The sequence below is a fragment of the Vicugna pacos genome, chromosome 9 (assembly GCF_048564905.1).
Source record: "Vicugna pacos chromosome 9, VicPac4, whole genome shotgun sequence".
NCBI lineage: Eukaryota > Metazoa > Chordata > Mammalia > Artiodactyla > Camelidae > Vicugna > Vicugna pacos.
This window is the reverse complement of record NC_132995.1, coordinates 2784965-2798029: the sequence shown is the minus strand read 5'-3', so window position 1 is coordinate 2798029 and position 13065 is coordinate 2784965. Positions and strand designations below refer to the sequence as shown.

The following is a 13065-nucleotide window of genomic DNA, read 5'->3' as shown; positions in this document are numbered from 1 at the left end:
ATTGCTGTTGTTTTAAACCATCCAGTTTAGAGTAATTTGCAGTCATAGGAAACTAACATATTGACCAGTCTCCTCCTGGTCTCAGTCTGTAAAATTCTCACCTGTCCAATGGGTATAATGAATCCCCCCATCGTCAAAGGGCCCTGTGGGGGGAGGGGGCACTTCCATGTCCCCTAAGCCCTGGCACCAGGACTGGTCCACAGGGGGTCTGCTGTAGGTATAGGTAACAACACCGCACAGCAAACGTGTTCCGAGTGTAGATTTCATGGCAAGTGTTCAATCCACAACACTGTGAAAGTACTTAATGCCACTTAACCGTACACTTAGAAGTGATTGAAACGGTCAATTTTGTGGGCAAAAAAGGGAAAAGAACAATTTGCTGTTATTGTGATCCTCCCTCCCCTCACGCCCTTCCCCAAATCACACAGATGTCATAGCTTCAATGCCCGCTTTACTTAGGCAAGAGAAAGAGATCCAGGCCAGAAGGAAGGGGAGGCACATTGGGATCACAGAGGCAAGCGGGAGGCCGAGGACGGTCCAGTGTAGATCTGATTGAGGGGCCTGGAATCTGGAATCAGAACTGAGTGGGAACTCGGTGGTGCATCTGAATTTCTGCCAACGGTTCCCATGTGTCTCCAGAGACCAGTACCGCAGACAGGAGTCTGCAGGCCTGGCTCTTGCCCCCAAGGGTGTTTCCCTGGCCTCGCTGGTCTTGGGGGCCCAGGTCCTTGGAGGAGGGGAGGGTGCGGACACTTGCCTGTCTTGGCCCCCAGTCAGGTGGACTTGAGCCTGGGGCCCTGGAAGACTGACAGGGTGATGAGCATCTGGGCGGCATAGTAGGTGGTCATGATCACCAGGCGGGCATGGGGCAGGGGCTGGGCAAAGGTGTTCCAAGCCAGCACAACATCCGAAAGCACGAAGAGCAGGGCACCCCAGCTGGCACTACCGCCCCTGGCCAGGCCACGCCACAGCATGGCGGACAGGACCAGGGAGTAAGCCATCACGGGCAGGACCATGTTGGGTGGGAGGTGCCAAAGCAGGAGGCAGTAACACAGGATGCAAGCCAGGACGATACGCAGCAGGAGGCCGGGCTGCAGGGGAGTGAGGCCGAAGGCCCAGAGGTAGAGCAGGTGGGCCACGGTGAAGGCAGCCATGCCTGGAGGAGACAGGTGGGAGCACCCAGTAAGGTGCCGGGTCCTCTGCTTCCCCACACCACCCTACTGCCCTCAGAGCTTGACAGAAAGGGCATCCTACACACCAGTTCCCGCCCTGGCCACGATGGCCACGCTGCTGGGATGACAGTGCCAGCCTCCTTGGTGGTCCCCCTTCTTCCTGCCCTTGGCTTCAGAACAACTTTGCAGTGCAACCTGCATCCTGTCCTTACTCTGCTCAGAAGTGTCCACCAACTCCCATCAGCTCCACCCACCAGGCACACTCCCAGCCCAGGGCCTTTGCACTTGCTGGTCACTCTGCCTGGAAGGTTCTTCCCTGGAACAAAGGGCATGTGGCTTTGACCAGCCTTCTGGAGACCGTGACCCTGACCCCTGGGTGCCCTCTGCGTTCTCCCTCCACGGCACTCACACTGCCCCTGCCCTCAGCGGAAGGAGAGCTCCGTGGGGGCTGGGGTTTGGGTGCGTCTCCCTCACTGCTGTTCCCCAGTGCCTTTGCTCACACACCCGGCAGGTGCTCTACTAGGGAGCCACCTCTCACCCCCCAGCCTGGGGTCTGAAAAGGACGACACGACACAGCCCCGACACACCCCCACTCACCGTGGAGGAAGCCCTCAGGCCAGATGAGGCAGGCGTCCCCCACGGCTGAGCACAGAAGGGCCCCCTGCAGGAGAAAGTGGTGGCCCCCGCCGGAGGGTACAGTCCACAGGAACACCACCAGGGAAAGGATGGGCAGGCACTTGACCAGGGCGCCGACCCAGGATGGCTGGTCCTCAGGGATCCAGAGGAGGAAGTACACGGCACAGGTGAGGAAGAAGGGGCTCAGCCACCTGACCACATGCGGCTGCTCCAGGGGACGAGGGGGCCGCTGAGCCTCGGGAGCTCAGCCCAGCCCCCAGCCCCCGGGACCACGCCCCACCCAGCCAGGAGCTGAGCTTCCACCCTAGCCCTATCCAGGGACCCAGACTGCTGTCCAGGGTAGGGAGCGGCTGCACAGGCACCAGGATGTCTGCCTCACAGAACCCAGTCCCCCCCTTTCTCCAGGTCACTTGGATTCCTGGAGCCCAGGCCCAGCCCACCCTCAACCCCCTCAATGGCTCTCACTTGAGCTGAGAAGCAAGGTTTTCGGGGTGGCCCCTCTTTCCGGGCATCCATGTCGGCCTAGACCTAGAGTGGCCTGCATGTGGGCACCAGAGCTTTCGGGTGTAGAGGGGACAGCATGTGGTTACACATTAACCAGAGTTGTGTCCTGTGGACTCTGAGACTAGTAACAGGGCCCAGGGAGATGCTGTCCCCACCCTGGGGATGGGCCCTGCCTGGCACCTGCTGATAAGGAGCCCACTGGGACCCAGGGATCTTTCCTCCTCCACAGCCTGGCTTCCCCCTGGCTTCCTCCCTGCCTGGGGGTCCATGGCCGCAAATGCCCCTCCCATTGTCCTTTACCTGGTTGGCCAAAAGGGAAAGGGGTGCAGGATTCCAATGTCCTCCCCTTCATGAGCAAGGGGGAGGGGAGGACCACCCCTCCAGAACCAAGAGACAGGTCGGAGACTCTCCCCACCTTGCTGTGCCCCAGCCTGGTCTTCCCGCAGAGGCTAAAGGCCCTAATTCCACGCTCCAAAGGCCCCAATCCAGTGGTGCAGGAATGTCTCGGGCTCCTTGAACCCACATCCCAGGGCCCAAGGTCTGAGCAGCAGGAGTCTTAAACTGTCTTCTTTTATTTGTTTATATTTGCAATATGAAACAGAAGCTCAGCACGAACACACACACACTCACGCCAGCCTGGGGAGAGGGAGCTGGGACAAGGTCACTTGGCAGCTGGGCTGGACCCCAGACCCTCAGGAGTAGGAGGGGGACCCCAGCCAGACCCCCGCCGAAGCCCCGCCCCAGGGACTATAGGAGATGGGGGGGTGGGGCTCGGCAACTGCATCAGGGCCCTGTGGGAATGTCACCGGGGAGGCCCCTGGGACCAGGGCCCCGGGGTCCCACAGAGCTGGCTGGGCCGGGTGGAGGGTCTTTTAGCTCCCAGCCTGGGTCAAAGTGCAGGGTCCAGGGTGAGAGGGTTTGGGCAAAGGCACGACCCCCACTCGGGCCCTCCCCCAAGGTGGACCTGAGCTGAAAGGCCGAGTGTGGGTGTGGGCGTCTGCACCGGAGGGTGGGGGGCACGGCAGGAGGGTAGGGTGGTGGCAACCTCAGGACCCCCACCACAGCAGTCCCAGTGGGACAGGGTGCAGGTCCAAGCTGCCACCCGCCCAGCCCTGCTTCCTCTGGCTCTCTGGCCGCCCACTCTCTCCTCCCTCAATATATATATATAATATATAATATAGGTCTCTTTCTCCTTCAACTCTCCTCTCTATTCAACTCTATCTTTATTCTAGGAGACAAAACTCCGAAATTTCTTTTCTCAGTGCAAATGGGGGTGGATCGGGGCCTGTCTCCCTGGCACCAGCCTCCCGGGAGTCCAGAGAGGGCATAGAGTGGGTGGGGTGGGGATGGGGTGATGGGGCATCAGGGCCATCATGAGATCTGCCCTGCCCCCACCCAGGCAGGGTCCACGTGGAGTATGGAGGATTTGGCCGCCACCACCGGAACCAGGCAGTTACCTGGGAACCGAGAGGGAGACCTGTGTGAGGAGCCCAAAGCCCCGGCCCACCCAGGCCCAGCCCACCCGCCGCCCCTGGCCCCCACCACTCACTGGGAGCCCGGGGACGCCGGCCCTCCTGGGGCAGAGCCGTTGGGCATCAAGAGCGGCTCAAGGGCCAGGGCACTGCTGGGGGAGAGGGACACGGGAAAAGTCAGTGCCTCCCCCACTGAACACCAGCTGCCCCGTGACGTTGCACCACACTCACCTCTGGCTTCGGGGGAGCCCCAAGGGCTCTGGGCTCTTCTCCCCACCTGTGGTCTGGGGGGACTGGTGGGCCCCGGAGGCTGGGACAGAGGTAGCAGGGTCTCTGGTTGCACTGTGGAGGCATCTGAAGGTTACCTACTGTCCCCGACGCCCTGCAGTCACCCTTAGGCCCAGGTGTGTGAGCCAGGGAAGGACTTGCACAGCTCGAGGGCATCTCTCATATTCAGAGAACCCTGTGTCAAGGTCAGCTGGGACACACACAGACTCCACACATGCCCTGCCCTCTTCTGACCCTGCTGGAAGCCCTCCCACCCACGATCCTCTCTGGTGACCAGTGTGAGCACAGGCGCAGCCCTAGACCTCCAGCTGCCTTCAGGCTCTGGGGCAGTGGCGCAGATGAGGGGTGGGGCGTCCTGCAGGAGCCACGTGGAGTGGCCCTGAGACAGGGAGCACCCAGGGGCCAGGCTCTACCCACCTCCCCTACGTGGCCCCCAGCAGCTACTCCCAGCCAGTTACCTGTCCAAGGAGCTGGGGACGGAGTGTGTCCCTCTGAGGGTGGCCTGGAGGTCCCCGACACTGATCAAGGCCTGGCAAGGGGCTGTGCAGAGAAGAAGGGCCCAGAGATGTGAGACTCAGTGAGCTTGAGGCCAACCATGCTCCTCAGGACAGTTATGGACCAGGCCAGGGCACAAGGGCAGGGGGGCGGGGGGGCTCACCCAAGGGCTCCGCTACTTTGCTGCCGTCTGTGGCTTCCTGAGGTGCTGGGGGAGGGGCGGGGTCCTGAGACCTAGCAGGTAAGAGCAGAAGCCCGAGGGCGGATGGGGTTGGTACTGGGGCCTAAGGCAACAAGGACCCAGGAGTCCACCTTCCTCGCCAGCCTCACCTGAGCTGCAGGGCACTGGGGGCCACAGGGCCAGCTGGGCTCGAGGCAGGGAGGTCCAGGGGCATGCCGTGGGCGCCCTGTGGGGCGGGGGGCCCAGAATGTGGCTCCTTCTCCCTGCAGTTTTGGGGGCCGGTCGGGGCATCCATAGGCACTGGGTCAAATGTGGCTGTCCAACCGGGGCCTGGCAGGGGAGAGCAGGGAGCGGTGAGCACAGCAGGCAGGCAGCCTGTGTGCACCCAACCACGCCCCACCCTGCGTATTCACCCACCCGGAGGCTGGGGGCCAGGGCTGGGGTAGGAGGGGGGCCCGGCCCCACCACGAGCCGCCCGGCCATCACCATCCTCCTCGTCCTCCTCCTCATCGTCGTCCTCTTCCTCCTCACTGTCTGTGCTGCCTCTGCTCCTGCCCCAGGAACCGGCGGTCAGTCAGCCAGCCACTGTGCTGGGCAGGGGGAATGCTCCCATCCCATCCTCCTGAACCCCCAGGGCTGGCCTCAAGCAAAGGTCTTGAGGGAATCAAAGGGGTGGAGGGGAGGGAGCAGTGGAGAGGCCATGGGACTGTGCCCCGGGTGTGCGAAGATGCCTAGAGAGTCCCACTCCCAATATGGGAAGGCAGGTGGGAACCCGAGCGCCCTTGTGGGAGAGCGAGGCCACCAGCACAAGGGCGGAGAGGCCCACACAGCCCTTGGCAGGAGCGGCCGGCCCTCTCAGGGAAGGCTGATTCTGCGCTCCTCCTCCACGACAGACTCAGGTGGACTTTCATCACTGCCATTTCTTCGGCTGAAAGCAATGTCCTGCAGCACAGCTGCTCCAAACAAAACGGCCGAGTGCTGGCGACTTGAGACAATGGAGAAGGCCTGGCCAGCCTACGCATCTGACGGGGAACCGCTAAGCAAACTTGGAGGTTCCCAAGATGCTGAACGCACGCTGCGGCTCCACAGTCCCCAGCAGCCAGGACCAGAAGCGGCTCGTCTGCACACAGTGAAAGCAAGCTAGACACTCAGCAGATGGGGCAGAGGGAGATTCTTGAGCCTGGAAACCTGGGAGGGTATCTCCAGAACCCGCCAGCCATGCCACACTCAATGGGGGAGACCCGATGTCCCCCAGATCAGGAACATAACTCAGGGGCCTGCTCCTCCTGCTTGGACAGGAGAAAGCAAAACTATCTCTAATTGTAGAAAGTGTGATTTTGTACACAGAAACCTAATGAATCCTCTAAAACTGTTAGAACAAGCAAATTTTGCAAGGATGCAGGAAACAAGATCAACATACAAAAGGCTACTGTATTTTTATACACTTGAGACAATTTCAAAACGACTTTGACAGGACAATTTCACACGGAATTGCATCAGAAAGAACAAAACGCTTAGGAATAAATTTAACAAAAGCAGCAGAAAACTTACACTCTGAAAACCACAAAACACCATTAAAAGTAATAAAGAAACACATCCTCTATTTAGCAGCTGGGAGGTGAAATATTGTTAAAATGGCAACACTCCGCAAACAGACCTATAGATTCAAGGCAGTCCCTCTCAGAATCCCAGCTGGTGTCTTCACTGAAGGATAAACTCATTCTAAAATTCACCCTGAATCTCAAAGGACCCCAAATGATCAATACGACTTGAAAAAGAACAAAGCTGGGGACGCTCACATTTCCAATTTCAGAACTCACTACAACGTAACAGTAATCAAGACAGGGTAGCCCCGCTACGGACAGACACACAATAAACCTTTGCACCTACAGTCGAAAGATTTTTGACAAAGGTGCCAAGACCATGCAGTGGGGAGTCTTCACCAGGTGATGCTGGGACACTGGCATTCCTGCACACAAATGAATGAGGCTGGCCCCCTACCTCACACCACATACAAGAAACCAGCCCAAGGTGGATGGAAAACCGAAATGTTAAGAGCTGACGCTATAAAACTCTCAGAAGGAAACACGGATGAATCAGGACCTTCGACTTCTCAATGACACACTTAAGTGCAAATCAACTTGGCAGTCACACAATGACACACCCAGCAGATGACAATGACAAACCACCACACCCACCAGAGGTATGGACATCACACACAGAAGAAAAAAAGGCAAAATCTACAGGACAAGAGGTCAGGACAGTGTTCCCCTTAGAAACGCCAGAGGCCAGGAGGGGCATCCGGGTACAAGGATGGTTCCACTCCCTTCTCTGGACGTCGGCAAAGGGGTGTCCACGTGGCCGGACACTTAGGATTCGTATACTTGTCTGTATGCTGGTCACACATCAATTAAGATCACTCTAATCCTCAGATCAGAAGCCACGGGGGTCAAGTTGCAGGCCCTGAGTCGGTATTCACACTGGCAAGTCTTTGCTGCCTGAGTGCATTGAGTGACTCTGGGGCCAGCCAGTACGAGTTGAAAATAAAGTACTGATTACTGACCCGCGTGCTGGGACTGAGGGAGGGACAACCATCCTCTCTCACTTCACCAGAATGAGGGGGAAGAGAGCTGACAGCACACCTCACCACCCTTTTTGGAACACCTAGGTGAGAGCTACCGCAGGGGAGAGCAGAGTGAGGGAAGGGTTGGGGGGGTGGGGATACTGGTTCCAAGCACACTTGGACCAAGCTGTACCTGAAGGACCTGCCTATAGTTGCAGCCACACACAAGCCATTAGCCTATTCGTTTCGTAGCTGAACTCAATGTGGGTTGGGTTTCTATCACTCCAAACTGAAAGCACCCCAACTAGCACACACAACACTCTAATTCCCCCTAGCTGGTGGAGACCACTTCCCATGGGCCCTGCAGCCTCGCTGCGACAGGCTTGGGGTTCCGGAGAGGACTCACCGCACGCCTGGGGGCTGGCCCAGGCGGGCCCCCCTGGCCAGCTGGCTGCCCTGCCAGGTGCCATCCTCCCCGTCGGACTCCCCAGAGCCCTGGCCTTCCTCCTCGTCCTCCTCGTCCTCGTCATCATCGAACTGCTGGATCCGGTCCTTGTAGCATATCTCCAGGAGGTTGGCGTTGGGCTGCGGGCAGGGGCAGGAGGGTGAGGCGCTGACCGCCCGCAGCCCCTGCCAGCATCCGGGGTCGGGGAGGCACTCACGTTGTCGTCGTCGGCGTTGAGGGAGAAGGTGATGTTGGCTGTCTTGTCAAAAGGCGCGCTGCGGGAGAAGCACGGGGCAGTGAGGGGCTGCCGCCGCCCTCCCCTCGCTGGACGCCACCGGCTCGGCCCTGTGCCTGCGAGTACATCTCCTCAATAAAACCGATCTGCAACCCCAATCAGCCCTTGCAGCTCGCTCCGCGGCATGCATGCGTGCAGAGTGGAGAGCAGCGAGTTGCCTGACCTGCACGGCCCCAGCCGCGCGAGGTCCCACACAAAGGCCCCTGAACCTGTTTTCTCTGCTGTAAAATAAAGGACACAGAACCCAGACAGATGGGTTGTTTTTAGGGTCTGAGATCATAACCTGGGCGGGACATTTATTTACAGGCACACACTCCCTCCCGGGTGACAGCTCAGTGTTCAGTGACTTTACTGGACACAGCCTGACACGGGTCACACCACACAAAGCACACGCCTGACCCCAAGAGGGTCAGTCTGGAGCTGAAATAAAACCGCTCCTGTGTGGACCCTAAGACGCATGGGTGGTAGAAGCACCGTCTCCTCATCTCTAACCTCAGGCCTTTCAGTGTCAGCATCCGCCTACACCGCTCAGTTCTTTCAGAAAGCCTCACAGAAGTGGAATTAAATCCACGCATGTTAAATATTGACACAAATTGTGGAAAGAGATCTGTCAATTCAAACTCCCACCCACAGAAGATGCAACGTTAACAGCCTCCTACTCGTTTTGTTTGCAACTTCACCCCGTTTCTCCTGGGGCATCCTCCTCCTCCCGTTCTGTGGAAAGAGCACCTGGCGTCCCGGGCCCGCCTCAGGACTATCCCAGGCTATCACTTGTCTCGCCGACTCCGGAAGTTGGTTAACAATTCCCAAGTGCTGACTCGTCAAAGCTGTGGTCCAAGCACGAGCCGGACGCACACCCACCAGAAAGGCAGGCACTCTTGCCCCTGTCACGGGAGAGGGGGCAGCCCGCGGGCACAGCGGGCCGGGCGGAGCAGGCAGCCTTGGTAGCACCTTCAGCCCTGAGATTATGAAGACGTTCACCCACTTTGCCCTCTAGAAGGCTTCAAGTCTGTAGCTCGGATTTTTTTTTTCACATTTAACGTTTTCAACCTCACTGGAATTTATCTTGACAGAAGAGGTAACACAATTTCATCCCCAAAGGGCAGCCAGCCACACCAAGGCCATTCACTAAGTGTCTCTGTCCCCCCAGGACGGGGGGTGCCTTCCCTGGACAGTGTCTTCTCCAGTGCCCCTAGCGCCGCACACCGTGCCAGGCAGAGCAACAGCAGACGCTGCATCCTCAGCTCTTCATCCCAGGGGTCCTCGGTCTGACTGTGGCTACCACAGACCACAGCTGACCCTCCCACAGTGACCAGCGAGTGCCCTGGGCTGTGTGACAGCGCTGAGACTGTCTCCCTAGCTATAGATGGGTTCCTGAGCCCCAAGTGGGTGGTCACAGCATGTAACTGGGTAACACCCAGAGGTACCTGTGACCAAACTGACAACACGGACAAGGCCAGCTGCCTGGCCCCCACGTGTAGCCCGAGGGGCCCGCCAGGCCTTTCTCTGTCACCACCCAAACTCAGGACTGCCTCCACAGCATGCCCCCTGGTGGCTGTTCCACTTTCCCTCAGGTGTCATGGACTCACCCTCACAGTAATATACCCTCCTCCGCTCTGACAGCACTGGCTGTGCTACTCACAGAGCATGCCCGGGGCCCAACACGCGTCCACGGGCTGCTCTGCTCCCACCCTGCCCAGGGCTTCCCACAGACTCACACACCACCAGCCCTTCCCTTCACTTCTACCTGTTGCTGCCACAAGGCTGCTCATGAAACTTACAAAACACTAAAAATTATAGTTTCCTCAGATGTCTGCGGCAGAAAATTGAGACAATAAAAACAGTTCATGACAGCAAAGTCAGAGATAATCAGTATCAAAGCTTTGTACAATACATAATCAGGATTGGTCACTGGATAAAAACACCCCACCCATCACCCTAAGGCGTCTGGAGGGGAGGGGCAGACCCACTGTGACTGGGGGCTGTGGCTCTGTGCAGCCCCTGTCCGCACAGCTGCCCCGTGCCCTACACACCTCCCCACAGCCCTCTCCTCAAAAAGCCAGGCAGTTGAGACGAGGCCCAAGGCTGGGCAGCAGGGAGCACGCACGAAGGGCAGCAGGGGAGCACATTGCAGGGAGCCTCCCGCCCTCCGCCCTCTCCCCGCCAGCCCTGCCTGTCGATGGCCTTGCACATGGAGGGGGCACACTCACTTCACGCTCTCCTCCTGCTCCCCAAACTCCTCATCATTGAAGCCAAAGTGGTCGATGAAGGCTGAGGTCATGCGCTGCATCTGGAAGTCCATGAAAGCCTGCAGGGGGTGGGGGCGCATCAGGGCCAGGGCCAGGGGGAGGGGGCAGAGCAGGGCCAGGGGGAGGGGGAGTAGAGCAGGGCTGGCCGGGCCCCCACCTGCTGCAGCACCGCCTCCTCCGGGAAGCTGAACTCCTTGAGCCTGTCATCCTCATCGTCGCTGGAGGAGTGCAAGTGGTGCGTGTTCACCTGGGACAGAGGGCGGGCAGGGGGTCAGCGACTCGGGCAGCCGCGCTGGGCCAAGAAGACAATCAGCGAGGGCTGTCGTGGGTGAGCGCAGGCGCAGTGGGCTCACCAGATCCACCGTGTTCTTCTTGTTGGTCTCCGCCAGGGGTCCGGACACGAAGGCCTCCCACCGCTCCTGCTGCTCTGCTGGCAGCTCTGCTCAGCGGGACGGGGCAGCCGTGAGGACGACAGGCCCTGGCCCCCACCTGCCCCTGCCCCACCCCAGCCCCAGTCCTCACCCTTCAGCAGCTGCCCCAGCTGCTCGGCGTTGGGCCCCTTCTCCAAGTTCTGCACCAGGGCGTTGGCCACTCTCGTCAGGTGGCCCATGTAGCCCTTCCGAGGGCCCCCGGCGGACCTGGCAAGAGGGAGGCCACAGCTGGACACAGGCCCACCACGCCTGCCCCGCCCCCTGGGAAAGCTGGGACACTCACTGCACGCGGTCGTTCTCCTCCCAGGATGTCAGGATGCGCTCCACCAGGCAGCAACGCTGCAGCAGCTGTGGGTGAGCAGTGAGGGTGGGGGTGGGCCAGGCTGCGCCCCGCCCCCCGGCTCTGCACCCCAGCCTCTTCCCTGCGAGAAGTGCACAGCACGCATGTGCACACGTCTCCTCCTCTGCTCACCCAGAAACCCCCTCAGTCTGGACAGCAAAGCCCAGAGTTTCTCTGCCTGCCTCCCACTCCCGCTTATCCAAACACAATACGCCTAGTGGACAGGAGCCCAGAGGCCCTGGGCTCCGTCCAAGGAGGCACTCCCCATAGCACAGTGGCCATCACCCTGGGAGCGTGCTTCCTGGTCCCCCAAGACACCTGCTGCCTCATGAAGTCACCACGTCCACTCACCTCCTGCACGTCACCCTCTATTTTCCTAGGACCCAAGGATAAGGCTGACCCCCAGCCCCCAGCACATGAATGGCCTGGCTGCACAATAGGCGAGGGGCAGACCTGGGGCAGAGCCCACCCCTGGGGATTGAGGGGGGACCCGGGAGCCCCAGCTCACATGTTTCACAACAGGGTTCTGAGCAGGTGTGTCAGAGCTGCTGTCAGAAGGAGGCCCGGAGCTCAGCATCGTACTCACACACACCTCCACTTGGGCATGCAAGAAGTTGTTGAACACGTAGTGGAAGAAGAGGTCCTGGGATGAGGGGCACAGGCTGGCTCTGAGTGGCCCCTGCCCCTAATCCCCTCCCCCAGCTTGGCGCCTCCTCCACCCCCGGCCCCTCCAGTACCAGCATGGTGTTGGGCACGTCCAGTGCCAGGAGCTCCTGGGTCAAAGCTGCGTCATTAGCGCTCAGGGCGCTGGCCAGCAGCTTGACCACATGTAGCCGCATGTTGCCCAGTGGCGGGGCCAGGCTGCCCCACGTCGTGCGCAGCGGCTCAAGCTGCAGGAGTAGAGGTGGCTCAGTTTCTGCCTCAGCGCTGCCCGGACCAAGCGGCCGCCCTTCCTGCCACCCTTCCCCTGCCCACCTGGCCCACCTTGGGTGGCTCCAGCAGGAGCTGGTGGAAGTGGCCAAGCCGCGGACGCAGGGCGTGCAGGGTTCCCACACTGGACGAGGCGCTGTCCAGAGTTGCCTGGGCCAGGAGCTCCAGCTGCCCGTCCACACTGCTGAAGAAGTTGTTCATGGTCACGGACTCGGACCTGCAGCAGGGACAGTGGAGGGCAGAGTGAACTGCCCAGCCGGCCTGTGCACGTGCATGTGCACACGTGTGCATGTGTGGAGCACGCCTGGGAGGTAGTGAGAAGCTGCTCCCCTTGGGAGCCTGGATCCCAGAGGCCAGCTTGAAGCTACAGGCAGTCTACTCAGTCTGTTACCTCTACTGTCAGACGGGAATGAAGGACTCCACTCTGGGACCCTAGCGACCACCAGGAAGGAGACACCACTCATGGAGGCTGTATCCCTGCAACCCTCAACCCTTAAGCAGAACAGCGGGGCTCCGAGGGGTCGCAGAGCTCACCTGGGCCTCCTGGGCTCCAGCAGCGTCAGCAGCACCTGGATCCCGCTCACGATGACGGACTGGCTCTGCTCCCCCTCCAGCATGTTGCTCAGGAGCTGCTCAATCGTCTCCTGCCTAGGGCAGGGGCAGGCAGACATCAGGGAGAAGGGCCCCCAGGACTGTTCCCCGCCCCACCCCTGGGCACCACCCGCAGACCCACTTCTCCAGGGTGGCCAATAGCTGGTCAGGCTCCAGGCTGTCCTGTGCTTGGATCATCTGCTCCCGGCTCAGGCGGATAATGTCGCACAGGGACTGGGATGCGTTGGAATGTTGCTGCGGAGGGAGACAGAACTGAGGACCCCGGCCCAGCCCTGGAGTCGGGAAGTCCCACAAGCTGAAGGGCACCTGCTCTTGAGAACAGAGAGTCACAGAGACACAGGGACACAAATGCCGAGAGAGAGAACACGAGGCACTAAACACTGGAAAGGGAGAGACAGCAGAAAGGAAGGGAAACCAAGGAAGGCTTCCTGGAAAAGGAAACACCCACACAA

The 13065-nt window shown here is 59.9% G+C and overlaps 2 protein-coding genes across 9 annotated transcripts in view; both read right to left on the bottom strand.

Annotated features, from left to right (window-relative positions):
• Nucleotides 1-434: 434 nt before the first annotated feature.
• On the bottom strand, nucleotides 435-2761 carry TMEM86B (transmembrane protein 86B). The gene is made up of 3 exons (XM_006216324.4): nucleotides 2274-2761; nucleotides 1770-2013; nucleotides 435-1156 (listed from the first exon to the last, which is right to left on the bottom strand). The coding sequence occupies exons 1-3, from the start codon at nucleotides 2322-2324 to the stop codon at nucleotides 774-776; spliced, it is 678 nt and encodes a 225-aa protein (XP_006216386.1). The 5' UTR covers nucleotides 2325-2761; the 3' UTR covers nucleotides 435-773.
• Nucleotides 2762-2866: 105 nt separating this feature from the next.
• PPP6R1 (protein phosphatase 6 regulatory subunit 1) overlaps nucleotides 2867-13065 on the bottom strand; it is a 22822-nt gene continuing 12623 nt past the window's right edge. For 2 of the 8 annotated variants that reach the window (XM_015249614.3, XM_072966529.1), the window contains exons 6-24: nucleotides 12735-12847; nucleotides 12536-12649; nucleotides 12047-12218; nucleotides 11809-11961; nucleotides 11580-11714; nucleotides 11015-11079; nucleotides 10823-10938; nucleotides 10654-10739; nucleotides 10458-10547; nucleotides 10262-10359; nucleotides 7974-8031; nucleotides 7718-7896; nucleotides 5166-5299; nucleotides 4898-5078; nucleotides 4731-4801; nucleotides 4531-4612; nucleotides 4016-4126; nucleotides 3862-3936; nucleotides 2867-3769 (exon numbers count right to left, since the gene is read on the bottom strand). In XM_015249614.3, the coding sequence (XP_015105100.1) occupies nucleotides 3766-3769; nucleotides 3862-3936; nucleotides 4016-4126; nucleotides 4531-4612; nucleotides 4731-4801; nucleotides 4898-5078; nucleotides 5166-5299; nucleotides 7718-7896; nucleotides 7974-8031; nucleotides 10262-10359; nucleotides 10458-10547; nucleotides 10654-10739; nucleotides 10823-10938; nucleotides 11015-11079; nucleotides 11580-11714; nucleotides 11809-11961; nucleotides 12047-12218; nucleotides 12536-12649; nucleotides 12735-12847 (2037 nt within the window). In that variant the 3' untranslated portion in view covers nucleotides 2867-3765. Of the gene's footprint in view, nucleotides 3770-3857; nucleotides 3937-4015; nucleotides 4127-4530; nucleotides 4613-4730; nucleotides 4802-4897; nucleotides 5079-5165; nucleotides 5300-7717; nucleotides 7897-7973; nucleotides 8032-10261; nucleotides 10360-10457; nucleotides 10548-10653; nucleotides 10740-10822; nucleotides 10939-11014; nucleotides 11080-11579; nucleotides 11715-11808; nucleotides 11962-12046; nucleotides 12219-12535; nucleotides 12650-12734; nucleotides 12848-13065 lie in introns of those variants that run through there. The other 6 variants (XM_072966530.1, XM_072966532.1, XM_072966533.1 and 3 more) reach the window with 6 other exon arrangements.